This window comes from Punica granatum, chromosome 1, assembly GCF_007655135.1.
Source record: "Punica granatum isolate Tunisia-2019 chromosome 1, ASM765513v2, whole genome shotgun sequence".
NCBI classification, from domain to species: Eukaryota; Viridiplantae; Streptophyta; class Magnoliopsida; order Myrtales; family Lythraceae; genus Punica; species Punica granatum.
This window is the reverse complement of record NC_045127.1, coordinates 44727149-44744659: the sequence shown is the minus strand read 5'-3', so window position 1 is coordinate 44744659 and position 17511 is coordinate 44727149. Positions and strand designations below refer to the sequence as shown.

At 37.3% G+C, this 17511-nt stretch overlaps 1 protein-coding gene across 1 annotated transcript; it reads left to right on the top strand.

Moving 5' to 3' along the window:
- The first annotated feature begins 11664 nt into the window (after positions 1-11664).
- Positions 11665-17352, top strand: LOC116192011 (probable methyltransferase PMT15). Its single transcript, XM_031520398.1, has 7 exons — positions 11665-12254; positions 12616-12931; positions 15424-15634; positions 15801-16098; positions 16230-16622; positions 16710-16787; positions 16870-17352. The coding sequence occupies exons 1-7, from the start codon at positions 11875-11877 to the stop codon at positions 17117-17119; spliced, it is 1926 nt and encodes a 641-aa protein (XP_031376258.1). The 5' UTR covers positions 11665-11874; the 3' UTR covers positions 17120-17352.
- The last annotated feature ends 159 nt before the right edge of the window (positions 17353-17511 follow it).

The window sequence follows — 17511 nt, the reverse complement described above, 5'->3', positions numbered from 1 at the left end:
TGCATGTGTCAATAATAAATATAAATAGAAAAAAAATAAGGGTTTTTACCCCAAATGGCCCATGGTTTACGCGTTTTGTCAAATCTATCAAATGCTTTTTTTTTATCAACTACATCCCATGGTTTACATTTTGCTTCAAATCTATCTCGCCATTATATCTCCGTCAACGTCTAACGGTTTTGCTACAATAACCTTTTTTATCCAGAATAGATTTGAGAAAAAATTAAAATTATAGGATAGTTTTGAAGAAATAATTAAAATCATATGATAGATTTGGAACAAAATTGAAACCATATGATAGCTTTGAAGCCTACTAACGTTTCATTGACGGACAACAAAAACGGCGGGATAGAGTTCAAGCAAAAATGTAAACCATGGGATATATCTAACAAAAAAAACATATGATAAATTTGACAAAACGCGTAAACCATTGACCATTTTGGGAAAAAACCCCAAAAAAATGTATGTATGGAGTAGATATATTAATATCAATTGTGAGCAAGATAAATAAAAAAAAAGTGAATTATGTTCGCAACAAACAAATACTTACTATATTCTTATAAAAATGAAACTAACAAATACACACATATATATCTCGAGAGATAGAAATTGAACTTATAATATGTATTGAGAGAAATTGTCTATGATTTAAGAGTACGGAAATTAAAATGAAGAGGAAGATTATGCACAAAATGAATTATGTCATCTATTTATAGGATATTTAGTGTATTAAACTTGAAAAAATATATCTTATTTTGATGAGTCTATGCAAATTATTGGAAGCACTTTTATTTTTTCAAGAAACTCTTAATTATATACAAATAATATTCACAAATATATATAATTGGTTGAATATGTTGAGTATGTCTCCTATTCGAAGATCGAAAGCGATAACGAGATCGAATGGAAAAGGAATGGGCGAAATCTCAGATTCTCCTGAGATTATATATCCTATTTTCTAGGGATTTCGTTATATGTCTTAGATCTTTAAATGGGGAAATTACGAAATATTAGAGATAATTCTAGAATATCTTTTGAATATTTCAAAGGGGAAATATCCTATAATTATATTAGGATATCTTTGAGATATTGGGAAAGTATCGTATCTATTTAAAGGAGAGAGTGTCTTATATCAAGACCAAGGTTTTCAGAATCGCGATTCTAGGTAGAATCGGTCGAGGGTGGTAGAATCGTGAATCGCGATTCGAATCGTGAATCGTAAGATTCTACCTGTAATTAAAAAAAATTAAAAAAAAATAGCATATATATATGTAGCATACTTTCTGCGTAAAAAAAAAATCAATCCTTGTTCAATACTTTTTGCGTAAAAAATGCTGAACGCTGGGCAATAATTCACAAATTCAACCCTCAGTAACTCACAGATTCAATTTCAATTTCAGTAATTTCAATTTTATCGATTCACGAATTGATTAAAGCTTCAACCATGAATTAAGTTCAAATTCGAGAATGCATAGACAAACAATCCACCAACTCGTTTCGGCAAGCAAAGCCACACATACACATAAATACAGATAATTATATGCCGAATCTGCATACACACCCGGTATTCCAAAACTGGAAAACAGAGGACCGACTTGTCCCAGAAAAAACGAAAACGGAGTAGCGTATGCATCCTTCCGCAGGAAGCGAAGCTTAAGCAGAGAAAACTAACCGAATGCAAAATCGAAGAGGACAGACAGCAGAGCAGAAGACGAGAGGGAAGACGGTTATGGGAAGATCCAATTCCAAATCAGGCGAAACAGCAGAATTAGGATTTCGACGGCGATGTTGCAGAAAACCGATGCGGTGAAGCTCGGACTGAAACTCGGAAGTCGGAAGTCGAAACTTCGGAAGCGAAAGTCGGACTGAAACTTGGAACCGGAGATGGCTCGGAAGTCGGAGAGAAACTCGAAACCGGAGATGTAAGCTTGGGCTGAATCGTCACAGAGGACCGCCGGAGAGAAACTTGGAACCGGAGATGTGTTAGGGTTAAGGCACTCAATTTCGCGACTCGGGGATAAAGGGGATCCAGAGAAGAATGGGGAAAAGAGGGGGGGTTGGGGGAAGAAACTGCTGGGCTCAGGGCAAATGGGTTGGGCTTCGGCCCGACTCCCACCGACGGCCCGAATGAGGCCTGGGCTTTGCCCGTGTCTGGGCTGGATCCGGAATCGCCGAATCGGCCCGATTCCGCGATTCCGCGATTCAAAGCCCGATTCAGTTCCGATTATGCATTTTCCGACTCACCTACCCGAATCGGAATCGGATGACTCCCCTTGAATCGTAGAATCGTACGATTTTACGATTCGAATCATGATTCTGAAAACCATAATCAAGACAACACATTGTGTGGGAATCACAGGTGATCTTCTTGGGAATTCTCATGTTTATTCTCATGGAGTCTCTAGGGCTCATAGAGTGAAAGAGTGGTGGGAATTGAGAAGATTGTGAGACTATTCTAGGTTGGATCTTATAACGGGGGTAGGGAAACACGAGTGTGATCTCGAGCTTGTAATCTCCGGTTTATTGATCTAGTGAAATCTCCTTGTTTTGTCCGTGGATATTTCTCTCGCTTTGGGGATTTTACCACGTATATCCCGGTGTTATTTCTTCTCTTTTTTCGATCTAAATTCCTCGAATTCGACATCTTCCACAACTGAATATACTAAAAATTCGTTGAACTGAAAATGAAAAATCTACTAATATGGAGCTGCGGGTTTTATGATCAATCTTATATGGTGCGATCACATCTTGCGCCTTGACTTATATATTGTAACAAGCCATTTTACCCCTGCATTGCGTGGGATTATTGTTTAACTATATATTTTATATTATTTCATATATACATTATTAGATAATAATTTTATTATATTGTGCATTGAATAATTAATATTACTTATTTTTGGAATTTTCATGGTTTATAATTAATGTCCTCGTTTAATTAATATGGTGGATTAATAAATGTAAATCATATAATAATTGCAAATGTTTAATTAATGTCATAGGGTATGTGAATGGTCGGGCCATGAAGAGCTGAAATTTTGAAATTGAAGCGACAACGTTAATTATCCATTTCCTTGTTGCGATTATATATTTATAAATAGATTGGTGCGGGGGGTGAATATTTTAATATCCTTTTTCTATTTCCCGAGAATAAATATTTTAATATACGATGAATGGATATGGATAAATTTGATGAATCTCATGCAATCGATTGGGAACATTATTAATTAATGGGAGAGCGTGGAGAAAACGCGCTTGAATGATTGGATTATCTGTACATAGTTAACAGCTGTTAGGAACTTAATTAGGAGGAGGGAGAGTATCCAAGGAAACTGATAAGAAGATTGAATTATATTTATGGAAAAATTCCTTGGTATTAATAATTGGTAAGTTTTGAGGATAAGTACGTATATATGAGAGAGTATATGGCATTATGGATTAGGTGAAGTGATTGTGCCCGAAGAAATTTATGAAAGTATTGGAAGATGCGATAATAATATATAATGTAATGATGTAATTAAAGAGTCATTTTAGTACTTTTGACCCTTGTGACATTTCTCGAACTTTAATAATGGTACAAATATTATGCTAACAATTAAATTTCATAATTTTTCTGGCACTAAAATATACAAAAATAAAATTGGATAAAATTTGGAGATTGGTGGTTATTGAAATGGAGTATCTTCGTTCATAAACTAATATATATATATATATATATATATATATCATATCTATCTAAATAAAGATTGAGTGAGGGCGCACTTTAACTTCTATTTGGATCGAAGTTGACGGTGAGAAAGGAAGGGAAAGAGATATTTGTATAAATAGTGATTGCGCACTTTTATTTATGGCGAACTATTACATTAGAAGAAGTGAAATTTAATCAATGATGTACTTGATAAGGGTAAATTTTCGTAAACTCGCAATATTTGGAGGCTGAATATTATACCCATACATGATGCTTTGTGGCCAGTTTTCATTGCAAGAATTGGACGGCTGCATTTAAAAGTTTACCCGAGACCAAGAAATTATAAATTCGTGGGGCTAGCAACAATAATGCCCCAATCGAACATTTGTTAAAGCCTCTTGTGAATAGGAAAGACGACGTCATCGCGCATTATGGCTTCTAATTGCTTTCAATTCTAAATGGATGATTCCCAAACTATTTCCCGATATTATATTTATGATGAAGAAATTATATATTAATATTTCCTCAATTTAAAAAAAATAAAAAGAGCCGCCTTACGAATTAAACAATGACAAAGTGACCCAAAAAGATTAGTTTGAGCTAGCTTAATTAATTTAAATTAAAAAGAGGATGCCGATTTCCCTTTTGCATAAATAATTAATGCGTTGCAAATTATTCTCCACTTTGGTGGATTATAGGGGTTGGGGTTGGCAGTATTTGAAACGACACGAAAATACGACATGGACATGACACAGACTTAAGCGGGTTTGGGTTAAAACTAAATGTGTTTCGTGTCTAAACAGGTCAAACTCGTTTAGACACTCGTTTAAACACGATAAATAAACGTGTTTAAACGAGTCCAATCCTTGTAACCTGTTTAGACACGGTTAGACTCATTTTATATCATGTGTTATCGTTTTAATAAATTTATTTCACGCATTATATCAATTTATAGAAGAAAATACACTAAAATTATCTAAGTTTTTTTTATATAAATAATCTATTTATAGTGCTTTCATCATGTCAATCGTGTTGTAACATGCAATTAAAGTTAATAGTGTCATATCAAGTAGGTATAATATGTACCTAAAGGTAGTAGTGTCATATCGTGTGGATAAGTATACATACACATACACGCTTAACTAAACGGGTTAGATGTGTCGTATCCGTATCAACCCGTAATTAACGTATCGTGTTTATGTTTAAAAATTTTGACACGTTTATTAAATATGTTGTGTTCGGAGTTAGAGATTCTAGACACGAACCCATTTAAATATGACATGTTTAAAACACGATACGACACATATTGTCATTCTGAGGAGCATATATATTCACTGACTAACATGGCAATCGGCAATTTGGCATCCATAATAATGAAAAGAGGCCAAAGTCTCCGTCAGTTCTTTATATGTGTAGCTGAGTCAGCAGCTTCCACTCGCTGCAATTTGATCCAATCAACGATATATTCACGAAGGTTGATGAGAGAGAAAGGTATATTATGTTATGAGTTAAACCATCGTCAGCTTTGTTGCTTTTATCTTCTCATTCTTCGTATGCTGAGTACTGGTTACAATCGATGTCATTCTTTCAATGTCGGGTTTTTTCGTCCAATATATCGCTGACAATTATGTAGTACAATGTTAATTTGATTAAGGTTAGAATTTTTCATGGTCGACTTTCATTAGTTTATGGATTTTAATATATTAGAGACCCATTGCTAGTCATAGTCTAAGAAAAGAGGGGTGATATTCAGCGCCAGGGCAAAAAGTACGAAATGTGAAAATAATTTAGGTCAAAAGTACGGGGGAAAAAGGGTTTTACTGAAATTTTTAGTTCTAAGACTTGGTTCGAGAATGTTGATGCTAATGTAAAAATAACTGTTGATTTTAAAATAAATTTAGTATATAAAAAATGTAATATATAATTGATGATTTTATAATTAAAGCTCAAATTCATGATTTTAACATATTTTGTTAAATAATATTTCTATGTAAAAGATAGTGAAAATACCTATTCAGTAATCCACGATACTCTTATGTCTTCCATGCGAAAGAACATCCATTTAAGTATTTCCAGCACTTAATCGTAAGATCAATCAGACACCCCCTTAGATCGGAGTCCTTGATAGTTACGCAAATGATTATTTTTCTTTTGTCCATAGTAAGGTAAATATTCATAGACAGTTTTGCTACGACTATTCCTTCAAATTAAGCTTTCTCTTTTTTTGTATTTTCCCCTTTTCGTGACAGTTCTCACTAAACTTCTTTTAGTTTACATTTACGGGTGCGATGAGAGGTTTGAATAGCACAATACTTTTATTATTTTTAAGTAATAGAGGAAATGATTCTAAATAATAGCCTTCCATGTATACGCATTTTATTAGAGGCATAAATAGCTACACATTTATATGTTTCCTTGTACGTAATTCTGTACAGTGTACATATATAAATGTTTCGCAAACAAATTGAAAAAACAATAGTTTGAGTTATATTTAACAATTTTAAACATGAATTATTTTCACCTTATAGTAATAGATGATTATAACAATTGTTTTCATTTGGGAAAATTACACCACACAGCACGATATTTTGACTTTTTCACCGCACAACAAATATTGTGACCATTTCACCACATGACACGATATTTTAAAAAAATTTCGTCACACGGCACAACGTTAACTTTCCATCAAATGGTGGACGGAAAGCTGACGTGGCCTAATTTTTTGAGTTCTCCATGCACATGTGGCAATTGTGGGTCCAATTTTACTATTTTTAATTAAAAAATTATTAAAAAAACGAGAATAAAAAAAAAACTGGGGAGCAAAGGGGGTAGGCTGCTGTGGGTGCCCCGATTGAGGCCACCGCCCCACAATCAAGGTTGCCAACGGCCCTAATTGTGGGGTAGGGGCCGCAATCAGGGCCCTCACGGTAGGAGTGGAAAAAACCCCAAATCGAGGGTTTTCTCGATTCTGACCATGGGATCCCAATTGCTGCCCCCACCCCCATAATTGGGGTCGTCGGTGGCATAAGAGGTCAACAGCGACCCCATTTGGGAGGCAGGGGTCGCAATCGGGGTACCCGCAGCCCACTTCCACCCTCTTCGACTTCAATAGGTAGGCATCAGTTTTCTTTTTAATTTTTTTCCTTTTTTTAAATTTTTTTTAGAAATATTAAAATTGGGGCCGCAATGGTTCACGTGCGCAAAGGAAACTCAAAAAATTGGGCCACGTAAGCTATTCACCCCTTAACAGAAAGTTGACGTTCTGCAGTATGGTGAGAATTTTCAAAATATCGTGTTGTATGGTGAAATTGTCATGATATATGTTACGCAATGAAAAATGTTAAAATATCGTGCTGCCCACTATAATTTTCCCTTTTCATTTAAACTAAATTTCAATCACCCATGTCCATTTCAGCAATTATCATTATGTCTAACATATTTTAATTTATCTAAATCGATTATTATATTTTTTGCAATTTTGCCAAAAGTCGCAAGCAACGTTACCTCAAAACAGAGGGGTGGAGAAAAAAGCAAAAGCATAAAAATATTGGGGCTTCCGTTGGTAGAATTCATGGAAGACATAAGTCAGTTCTATGCCTTTTAATGGGCTTTCAATGTAATAACCAAACACTTCTATGGTGGCCCGCTCTACGATGTTAGGCCCATTTCCGATTGACATTTTGTTTAGATAATAATGGCTGGAGTTCTCCTCGCACTATAATGCGTATTAGACGTAAAAGTTTTTCGTATACGTTTCTAAGTTGTCGAATTAATTTCTCGCAAGTCAATGCGAATTAAATGGAATGGCCAATTAATTCATATAATTTTCTTAAATTGCTGCACGTCAATGCTTATTCACGGCCCCCGTCCTTCGTCTTCACGCACTTCAACTCCAAGAGTTATTTACGTCAACCATTTATGAGCCTAAAATGATATTTCTAAACTTATATACATCGAGTATATAATTTTAGAAATTTTTGGCAATTAAGTGTCAACAATAGCCCCCAGTGCGTGCCTTAAGTTCGGATTAAAAGATGCCCAACTCAGTTTACTCGATCGATTTCAATTTCAACTGAAATTGCCCCTGGAAATCAAACTTTCTCACGTTAAAACGCAGCAGAGGCCGAATTTAACAGCGAGAGATTCCACCACATTTGACCATACACAAATACTTTGAACACAGTTATATTGTTTGTGGTGCTGTAATTTCTTATTTTGCAAGGAAAAATATGAGAACACTCGACCAAAATCACAATGAATCTCTTTCCGCATGCTTCAGATGATAACTCGACCATGGCATTAGCCTCGCGTTTCTGATTTTGCGGATGTTATCGGTCTCATTTATAAATAAATTAGCGGCAAACAAAGTACAAATGTTAAAATTCATGCATTCACGGCATATATGTTTCAACACAAGTATCTGATGAGCAATAAAATCACTTAAAATAGCGAGCAAACCGTCATGCGATTTGAAAATGCGACCCAGAAGACTGATGCCCGCATATAGAGTTCAGCGAAAATGAGAGCTTTTTAACTAGTTTCGGGTGTAGAGATGGATTTCCGCCTCGTTCAGCTAGGTTTAGGTACGACTTTTTTTTTATTTCCAAACATGTATATTTCAACCACCCGCTTCAGAGGCGTACTTACATTCGGTGAGACCGAGTCTGTTGGCACCGATGGTTGATACTCCCCTGATCGTATGTGATTCCATCATAGAATAGACAATGTTAGCTTGTTGGATCGAGTATAGTGAATGAAGAAAATTCTTAATTGGGGGAGTTTTACCTCTGACTACAAGCTAATGCTACTATCAAAGAGAATTGTCCGTGTACTATATCAATTTTATCGACGTAATATAATGACTTTTCAGCACGTTTCCATTGCTTTCTACAAAGTGTATATTTCATCATCTAGTTATCGAGATCACATCAATATAATATAAATTCACACACCCAGATTGTGTAACTCTAGTAGTATAAATATAATGGATCAATAGAGAAATATAAAAAAAAAATCATACATTATTCATGATACTGATTGTTTCATCGTTATTGCTAATTAGCAATATTTTATAAATTTCATTTTTCTCATGGTGATATTTGATTTTGATAACTCGATCAAAACCAATTCAACCCAAGGATTTGAAATAATTGAACAAATGACGTCGGATCTAGCTATAGAGGGAGAGAAGCCGTCAATCGAGTAACGGAATTTCATTTGGAATCGAGAGGAAACGTGAGAATTTTCTCGATCAAAACGGGTTCAACTCAAGGATTTAATCTATCCATGTATAACTGTGAGTAACCTCTAACTATCTGTCCATGTCCCAAATCGTTGATCGAGACAGAAGGGGTATATAAATGCATGTCATACGCATGGGAAATGAGCATGTACGAGGTGATGGGCCAATGCTCCTATAGCAGCACCTGCATGTCTGTAATTCCCAAGGGAAAAAGTATAGTTTTGGTCCTATAAATTGAAAGGACTCAAACATGAAAATATCGAAATGTACATGATGAAAATGAACAAAAAAAAAATAGAAAAAACATTTAAAAAATAAACTCAAACCTACAAGACCAAAACTATATTGTTTCGTAATTTCCAAATATATAAATATATACAATTTAATGATATATTTTGCTGACGATACATCTTTTCGGTGTGCAATCTGATGATATTTGAAGCTCAAACTGCTCCAACTAATTCAACTCAAGCCGAATTGGTGCCTTAAAGGGTAATACTCATCCAACTTGAATTTTCTTTACTTACAAGACTCAAACACGAAATACTATTTAAGAGGAGGAGCAAGTGTTGAGCGACCTAAAGCAATCCAAATTAATCACTCACCATACGTCTTCAATCTAATTGAATGAAACTTGAACCTCATTCAAAGTCAGTTTTAATCATGAAGTACTTCTAGTGCTTTCTAAACAATCATACTACAATTAATTACAATTAATCATGTGTATCATTGATGGCCACTTCGAAAGCTTTTTCTTCTACTAAACACAAATAATTTTGTTAACTAATGAAAAAGAAAATGTTAATTTCTACTTGTGAAAATCGCTTATAAGAAATGGTTAAAGATGAAGGAAATCCTGGTCAGATCCAAGGTATGGTTGTTTGACTGTTGATTATTTTGCATACTACCCCAACAAAAACCTGCCCTACAGAATCACCTACTTAACAAGAAACAAGGTTCTCGAAAAAAATAATAACAATAATGAACTTTGACACTCCCTCTTGCCAATGAACATTGAGATTCAAGGTTCAATTATCGTTAGTGGAATCATAGACTTCTGTTGTAATTGAAATAAAAAGATGAGCTCGATAACAATAAATATGACATCCTTGAGGACTGGTTTGCAATTAGTGATGAATGCCAGCTAAATTGGGAAAAGAAAAAGAAAAGTAAGGGAAAATCTTAAAAAGAGGAAAAAAAATCCAACATGGGAGGCAAGGAATCAAAACCATTACAATGCCTGCCTTAACAAGTTGACTCATTGTATTTTGTACACCCTAATATGGTCAAACTTACCAACCAAAGCTTCGATATTAAATCCATGTGGTGTGGGAGATTAAATCCCATGAATTCCCAACCTCATCATAAATGACATTCTTGACCCAGGAACGAATCCTATAAACATAAGACAAACCTCTTAATTACTAGCTCGAAACAATATCAAAATTGATAAATTTATTTCAGTTCGAAATTTAAAAAATTATTATTTTTTTGTATAAGTAAAAAAGTTAATGTTTCTTATTACATGATATTCTAATAATTTAGGTTGCGTTTGGTTTCATAGTAGGATTTTAAAATCAGATTTTGATTTTGATTTTGAGTGAAATAAATGGGACCCACCCTTTGACTTTGTATGAGTTATGTTGTTTTATTGTGGAAAAAAGTGGTATAAATGGGGCCCACTCTTTGACTTTGTATGAGTTATTTTGTTTTGTAATGGATAGAGTTAAGCTTAGAATTGTGATTTTAAAATTACATCCACAGTCCAAACAGGCCCTAACCATTTAGAAGCGGACAATTTTGATCATTTCAAATTTTCACACGGTATCGTAGTTCAGATTGTAGAAGTTGCGCAGAAGTGCTGCCTTCTATGTGATTCATTTCCCAAGATGGACCTTTAAGACAATTCCAACCGACGAGTGAGGTCATCTGAGATTTTCACAATTGAATGCTGAGTCAACGTATGTGGAGCAATGTTAAGTTTTCATGTGACATCTATGCCTGTTTTAGATCCCTTCATCAATGATACAACACGAAAAACCTTATTTCTTGTGTCTATTCCTTTCTTCAGATACGCGAGCAATTTGGCCATACCCAACTCTTTTTTCTAGTCACAATTGAATATAAATAAAGAGTAAATGGTGAGTTATTCTCTCGCCTGACAATTAAAGAAATCCATATTCGATTTTCATTTAAGGATTTATCTCTTTTTTATGTTAGTTATTGTAATTTCTATTTTACCACATTAGACCTATTTGTACTAGCTTCATTTGAATAAATATATATATATATATATATATATATATATATGCAAGAAATTTCACTGGTAAGAATCGAATTTAAAATCACTTGATTCCAGATTGAGCACACGATATTACGATACCAAAAGAGAATAAATAAGAGAGGATAATATAAGAACTCGAAAAAATCACTTTTGAGAATTGAATTTAGAGCGTCTTGATTATATTTTAATCGAGAGATGCGTCATTGTACTAAATCTCCCACATGGGACTTCACATGGAGACAAATAAATAATTTCACATACGGCAACCTTCTCCCCTCCCCTTACCTTATACATGTCAAGAAAATATTCAATGAATATTAAAAATCAATCAAACTATTTTTAGGTGCGAAATTATGGACTCGAGTCGGTTTCTCACTTTCAGATATTTTTATTGGGTGTTATAGATTAAGGTAATACTCACACAATATTCGACATATATGTCGTCCCTGAAATCCTCACTCGTCATCGCCACCCTGACGTTCACTCTCTCTCTCTCTCACACACACACACACACACCATTAAGCCCAAGTGTTCATCACTTTCCCTCTCTAGAAACAGGGGAGGTTTCTTGAAACCAGAGGATGAACTGATTCCACTCTGATCCTCACTCTGTTGCTCTTTTTGTTTTTTTGGCTGTCGGAGGGGGACAAGACCACTGACATGGCGAGGAGCTGGCCGATCCTGTCGCATCAATTTCCCTCCAGGACGAAGAGGGCCAACCTCTTCTACGTCACCGCCGTCGCCATCCTCTGCGTCCTCTTCTACTTCCTTGGCCTCTGGCAGCTCTCCGGCCCCGCCCTCCTCTTCCCCACAAAGGGCATCTCCGCCTCCTCCCGCTGCGTCCCCGGCCAGCTGGATGCACGCAACAGCACCGCCAGCGGACGCGGTCCTATCGTCCTCGACTTCGCAGCCCACCACGGGGCAGGGGACCTCGTTCCCACGGAGGTCCTCGTGCCCCGCTTCCCGCCCTGCCCCTCCAACTTCTCCGAGTACACCCCCTGCGAGGACGCCCAGCGGTCGCTCAAGTTCGACAGGGACAGGTTCGTACCGTCTCCACAACATCGTATTGATCGTTCACCTACAAATATACATATCGATCCATTCTGGTGTTGATGACATAAACCCGTGTCGATTATAATGTCCTCCAAATGATTTATGGGTTGGAGTAAACAGCGATCATGAGATAATAATGCCGAATGGATATGCTGGAAAAATAACTAGAGTTCTGTATGACAGAAGCTTTACTCGAGAATTGTCTCAAAATGATAGTGCTTCGTGTCTCTGTTTCGATCGAATCAGTTGTTATCGGCTGTAACATTCGATGATATATTATATAACTCGGTTATTCGACATCGGAGCCATATAAGTCTTACATCGGGATCATGTACATTTATGCATTAGGTTGATATACCGAGAGAGACACTGCCCCGAGGAGTACGAGAAGCTGACATGCCGGATCCCAGCGCCATATGGGTACAAGGTACCGTTCCGATGGCCGCATAGCCGGGGCAGGGCGTGGTTCGCCAATGTGCCTCATAAGGAGCTGACTGTGGAGAAGAAGAATCAGAACTGGGTCCATTTCAAGGGGAACGAGTTCATATTCCCGGGCGGCGGGACCATGTTTCCTCGCGGAGCTGATGCCTACATCGACAGCATCGGGAAGCTGATAAATCTCAGGGACGGGTCCATACGAACTGCCATCGACACCGGTTGTGGGGTAAGTATAATAGCACCTCTTCTCCATTTCCACTGTTATATTCAAATTGGACTGGCCGATCTCATCCGATCAACCGGCCGGTCCACTAGATCTTATGCATACCAAAACAATATCAAAACAAAGATTACTTTCGCAACACATACTTAGAAATGTAGGGATGTGCTATATCTTTTTGATCTCGTAGGATGTATTATATCGCAATCAGATAATCACGAAGCGTAATCTTACAATATTTATAGCCGGCCACATGGTGATATTCGCCATTAAATCTTACCTAATCATGGACATTTTCTAACATATTTCCGAGTGCCGTTCATACTGAACGCATCTAATCTGACAAAGAGGTCCAAATACAACATAGAAACTGATTCTGCAGAAGGTGGGACTTAGGGTAGCCGGTCCGGTTGGACCGGGCTGGGTGTGAACTGGGAAGAACAGTTGAAATTGATATGATCGGAATTTTGGTGGATTGGTTGGAAACAGCAAAACGGAGGCACAGCGAATTCCTTCCTATTAATCGTTTTTGGTAAGAAATTAATTATTGATAAATGTTCCATTAATATCCTCATAATTAAAGTCAATGAAGTCAATACTTTGTGCTGTCATTATCAAGATTAGCAAATTTTTTAAAATGCAAAAAGGAAATAAAGGGGGAAAACGGAAAGTTTATTAATCTTGCGTATGGAAATTTGGATAATTATGGCCATCAGTAATAGCTTGCTAAAATTTAAAATATTTTCCCAGCAGGAAAGAGATTCTAGATAGCAAAAAATATCAAGTAATTCATAATTGTGATAATTTGGGTAAACATGAACTAACGCTGACAAAAATTTATATATTAATCCCATTTTGCTGCCTATGGGCAGCTTTTATTAATTAATAAGGTTAATTTCAATTTGCTCCCTGTACTTTGAGGCAGCCTTAAAGATACACCATATGAAATATTTTTTTCTCAAACTGCCCCCTGGAGTTTGAGAAACTTTCCCAAGTCAGACAAAACTATTCAATGCTAATAACTCCTTGGATGAGTTTTGATATTGTGCATTCATGTGACTTTGTAGCAAGCACAAATCGAAATTGACTATGATGATTCAATATTGTGCCAAGTTCAATGCGTCGGAATCTGATAAGTAGAACGTGCAAAAACTTATCATCGATTTAGATTTCTCCAATAAAAAGGGATTCACTTCGTAAATTTTCTTTTGTATTACTTATTAAAAAAATGATACTAGTCTTGAACCTATACTATTCAAGCAAAGGTTTCTATCATTACCGGTTTTTGAGATGGTTGTCCTCTCGAACTATGAAGGCAAAACAATATCAACTATACCAATGTAATGTTATAAATAAATATAATAGTATGTATATTGTGAACATTATTAATTATTCCAATTTAGTCAAAGCAAAATTAGTTCCACCAAATCCAACTAAAACCCACCAAAAATATATGGTAAGGCCCCTTTTCGGGTTTCGTAGGGTCTCACTTTTCCTTGGTTATTGACTAACGTCCGGTTTGCCCATAACAACAGTCTCGAAAGATTTGGGACCAAATGTTGATATTTCCAAAGTTTCCATGTTTTTATTGCGGCGCCAACTGTTCTTAGTCAGCGTGGTTCGCTCAACCCAATGGTGAAAAAAGTCAACGATTCGATGGAGACATCCAAGACAATTTTCTTCTTGTTCTAGCTTACAGTATTATGGTGTTAGGCGAATATAACACGTGGAACGTGGCCTTTGTTTGACAAATGAGAATTTTCTAATTGAGTTATCTTTAATTTAATAATTTAATAATTCAATAATTATTTTTTTCTCTTTTTCTTTAATTTTTTTATCTTAATTATCATTCAATTTATTTTTAATACTAAATTTTTTTGACTATTCATTATTTTTTTTCATAATTTAACAATATAATCATTATTTTCTCTTAATTAATCATTATTTTTTCTCTCTTTTTTTTTTATAATTCAATAATGTGATCATTACTATCCATATAAATATAATTATTTGGAGTTGGAATGAAATGGAGTATTCCCAAACATAGTCTCTAATTTGTTTCGAATATATATTGATTTTATATTCGACTTGTTTTACTTCTCATTTCATTATTAATGAGGTTCGCGAATAACTCTCGTCACGAAATAAACAAATGTTACTTTTCTTGTTGATTTGAAAAATTACTCAAGTTTTACTCAAGATTCTGGAAGCTGCATATTTTCCTCGTCAGTTGCCTTGCGGTAGATGCTGAAGCGGCTACCGCTTGACTCTAGTCTGTCGACCTCTAGGTCGAATCTAACATCGACTTAGCCATCCTAGGACCAGATCAACATTGCTGCGCCTTCCTAGTCGAGATTGACCCAGCCGGGCGCATAGATTATATGCATTTGCAACCTTTTGAATCAATTAATTTAATTGATCCAGTTGATATTTGCATGCTTGATGCACGTAATCGATTTGACATAATGGCATGTATAATTCATATGCACATGTTGTAGGTGGCGAGTTGGGGAGCGTACCTAATGTCAAGAAACATCCAAACGATGTCGTTTGCGCCGAGGGACACCCATGAAGCCCAGGTCCAGTTTGCCTTGGAAAGAGGGGTACCTGCCCTTCTCGGGGTCCTTGCTTCCAAGAGGCTCCCTTACCCTTCCAGGGCCTTCGACATGGCTCACTGCTCCCGGTGCCTCATCCCGTGGGGCCAATACGGTACTTTCACTCTCCATACTCGGTTGGCTAATTTCCAGCCATCCTTATGTCATGTTTGGTATGCTGGAAGGAATGGGAAAAAAACATATATTATGATTTGCATTTGCGAAGGAATGCTTTTAGTGCCAAATGCTTGGATTCAAACTGCTTTAAAATTCTTTTGCAGATGGCATGTACCTTATGGAGGTTGATCGGGTTCTGCGGCCGGGAGGGTACTGGATCCTGTCGGGGCCGCCCATAAACTGGGAGAGGCACTGGAAAGGGTGGGAGAGGACGCCGGATGATCTCAAGTCGGAGCAGGCTAAGATTGAAAGCGTGGCGAAGAGCTTGTGCTGGAAGAAACTGACCCAGAAGGGTGACATTGCTATTTGGCAGAAGCCTACTAACCATGTCCACTGCAAGGCCAGCCGGAAGGTCTTCAAGTTTCCTCCCTTCTGCCCTGCTCAAGATCCCAATATCGCCTGGTACTTCGATTTTTCCTTGCGCAATTATTCATTCTCCCGCCTGTTCTTCGAGTTACATAGCTTAAAACTTACCCGAAGGTTTAGGTGCATCCCGCTTATCCTAATGCTTGGTTCTTCATGCTTTGCGAAAGGTACACCCCGATGGGGACATGCCTGACCCAGCTCCCGGAAGTGTCCGACATTAAAGAAGTTGCAGGCGGAGAGCTGGCAAAGTGGCCTGAGAGGCTGAACACCGTGCCCCCGAGGATAAGGAATGGAGGAGTCGAGGGAGTCACGGCAGAGACGTTTAAAGAGAATACGGAGCTGTGGAAGAAGAGAGTCGCGCACTACAAGACCCTCGACTACCAGTTTGCAGAAAGGGGAAGGTACAGGAACTTGCTGGACATGAACGCTTTCCTCGGAGGTTTCGCAGCCGCCCTTGTGAGCGATCCGGTCTGGGTCATGAACGTTGTCCCCGTCGAGGCTAGAGCTAACACTCTTGGCGCCATCTACGAGAGGGGTGTCATCGGAACGTATCAGAACTGGTAAAGTTTCTCGACCTGCTCTCTCTGTTTCGCGATACCTAGAACTTCGAACACCAAGCAAATTACCATTGCCATTCTTCCCTGAAGGTGCGAGGCCATGTCTACTTACCCGAGAACGTACGACTTCATCCATGCACATGCAGTATTTAGCCTCTACAAAGACAGGTATGATTAACATTTACGTGCTTACCATACGACAACCACGAATTTATGATTTCTGAAGCATCATTGGTATCCTTTTGCCCAGGTGTAAGATGGGAGATATTCTGCTGGAAATGGACAGAATACTGAGGCCCGAAGGCAGCATGATAATCAGGGACGATATCGATATACTGGTGAGGATTAAGAGCATCATCGACGGGATGCAATACGATACGCGAATCGTGGACCATGAGAAAGGACCCCATGAGAGGGAGAAGATACTATTGGCAAATAAACTGTACTGGACAGCACCAGAGGAAAAGGCTGAAGGAACCAAAACCGGTTCCCAGAGATAGTTTCCTGTTCTTGCTCTTCGTGGATTTTTTTTCCCATTTTAAAGTTAATATTTTTTGCCTAATTGGATTTCAATTCCTTTGTACCTGCACTTTCGGTGTTCGGGTACGAAGTATTCATTCATCAAGACAGATTCTTGTAGAGACAGCTCGTAGAATGTTCGGAACTATCAACGGCTATGATTTAATGAGGTCAGTTGTTAAGCCAATAGAACGCAATATCTTCCAACCCCCAATATATTCAAGCTTCAGTAACTGACCAGCATCGAGCTCAAGTTCAAGCCTAATTGGACCATTCAGAAATGTGCTTGATGTGCTCAATTGGACCCGACCCAATTTGGAAAATTTCTTGTCCAATGAAATCAAGCTACATTGGATCTAATTCACGCTTGACA

What these genes read in the sequence shown, in the direction of transcription:
- LOC116192011 (XM_031520398.1), top strand. Translation starts at nt 11,875, where the DNA reads ATGGCGAGGAGCTGGCCGATCCTGTCGCATCAATTTCCCTCCAGGACG. An exon ending in CTCAAGTTCGACAGGGACAG is followed by an intron (nt 12,255 to 12,615) that starts GTTCGTACCGTC and finishes TTTATGCATTAG; the next exon opens with GTTGATATACCGAGAGAGAC. An exon ending in CATCCCGTGGGGCCAATACG is followed by an intron (nt 15,635 to 15,800) that starts GTACTTTCACTC and finishes ATTCTTTTGCAG; the next exon opens with ATGGCATGTACCTTATGGAG.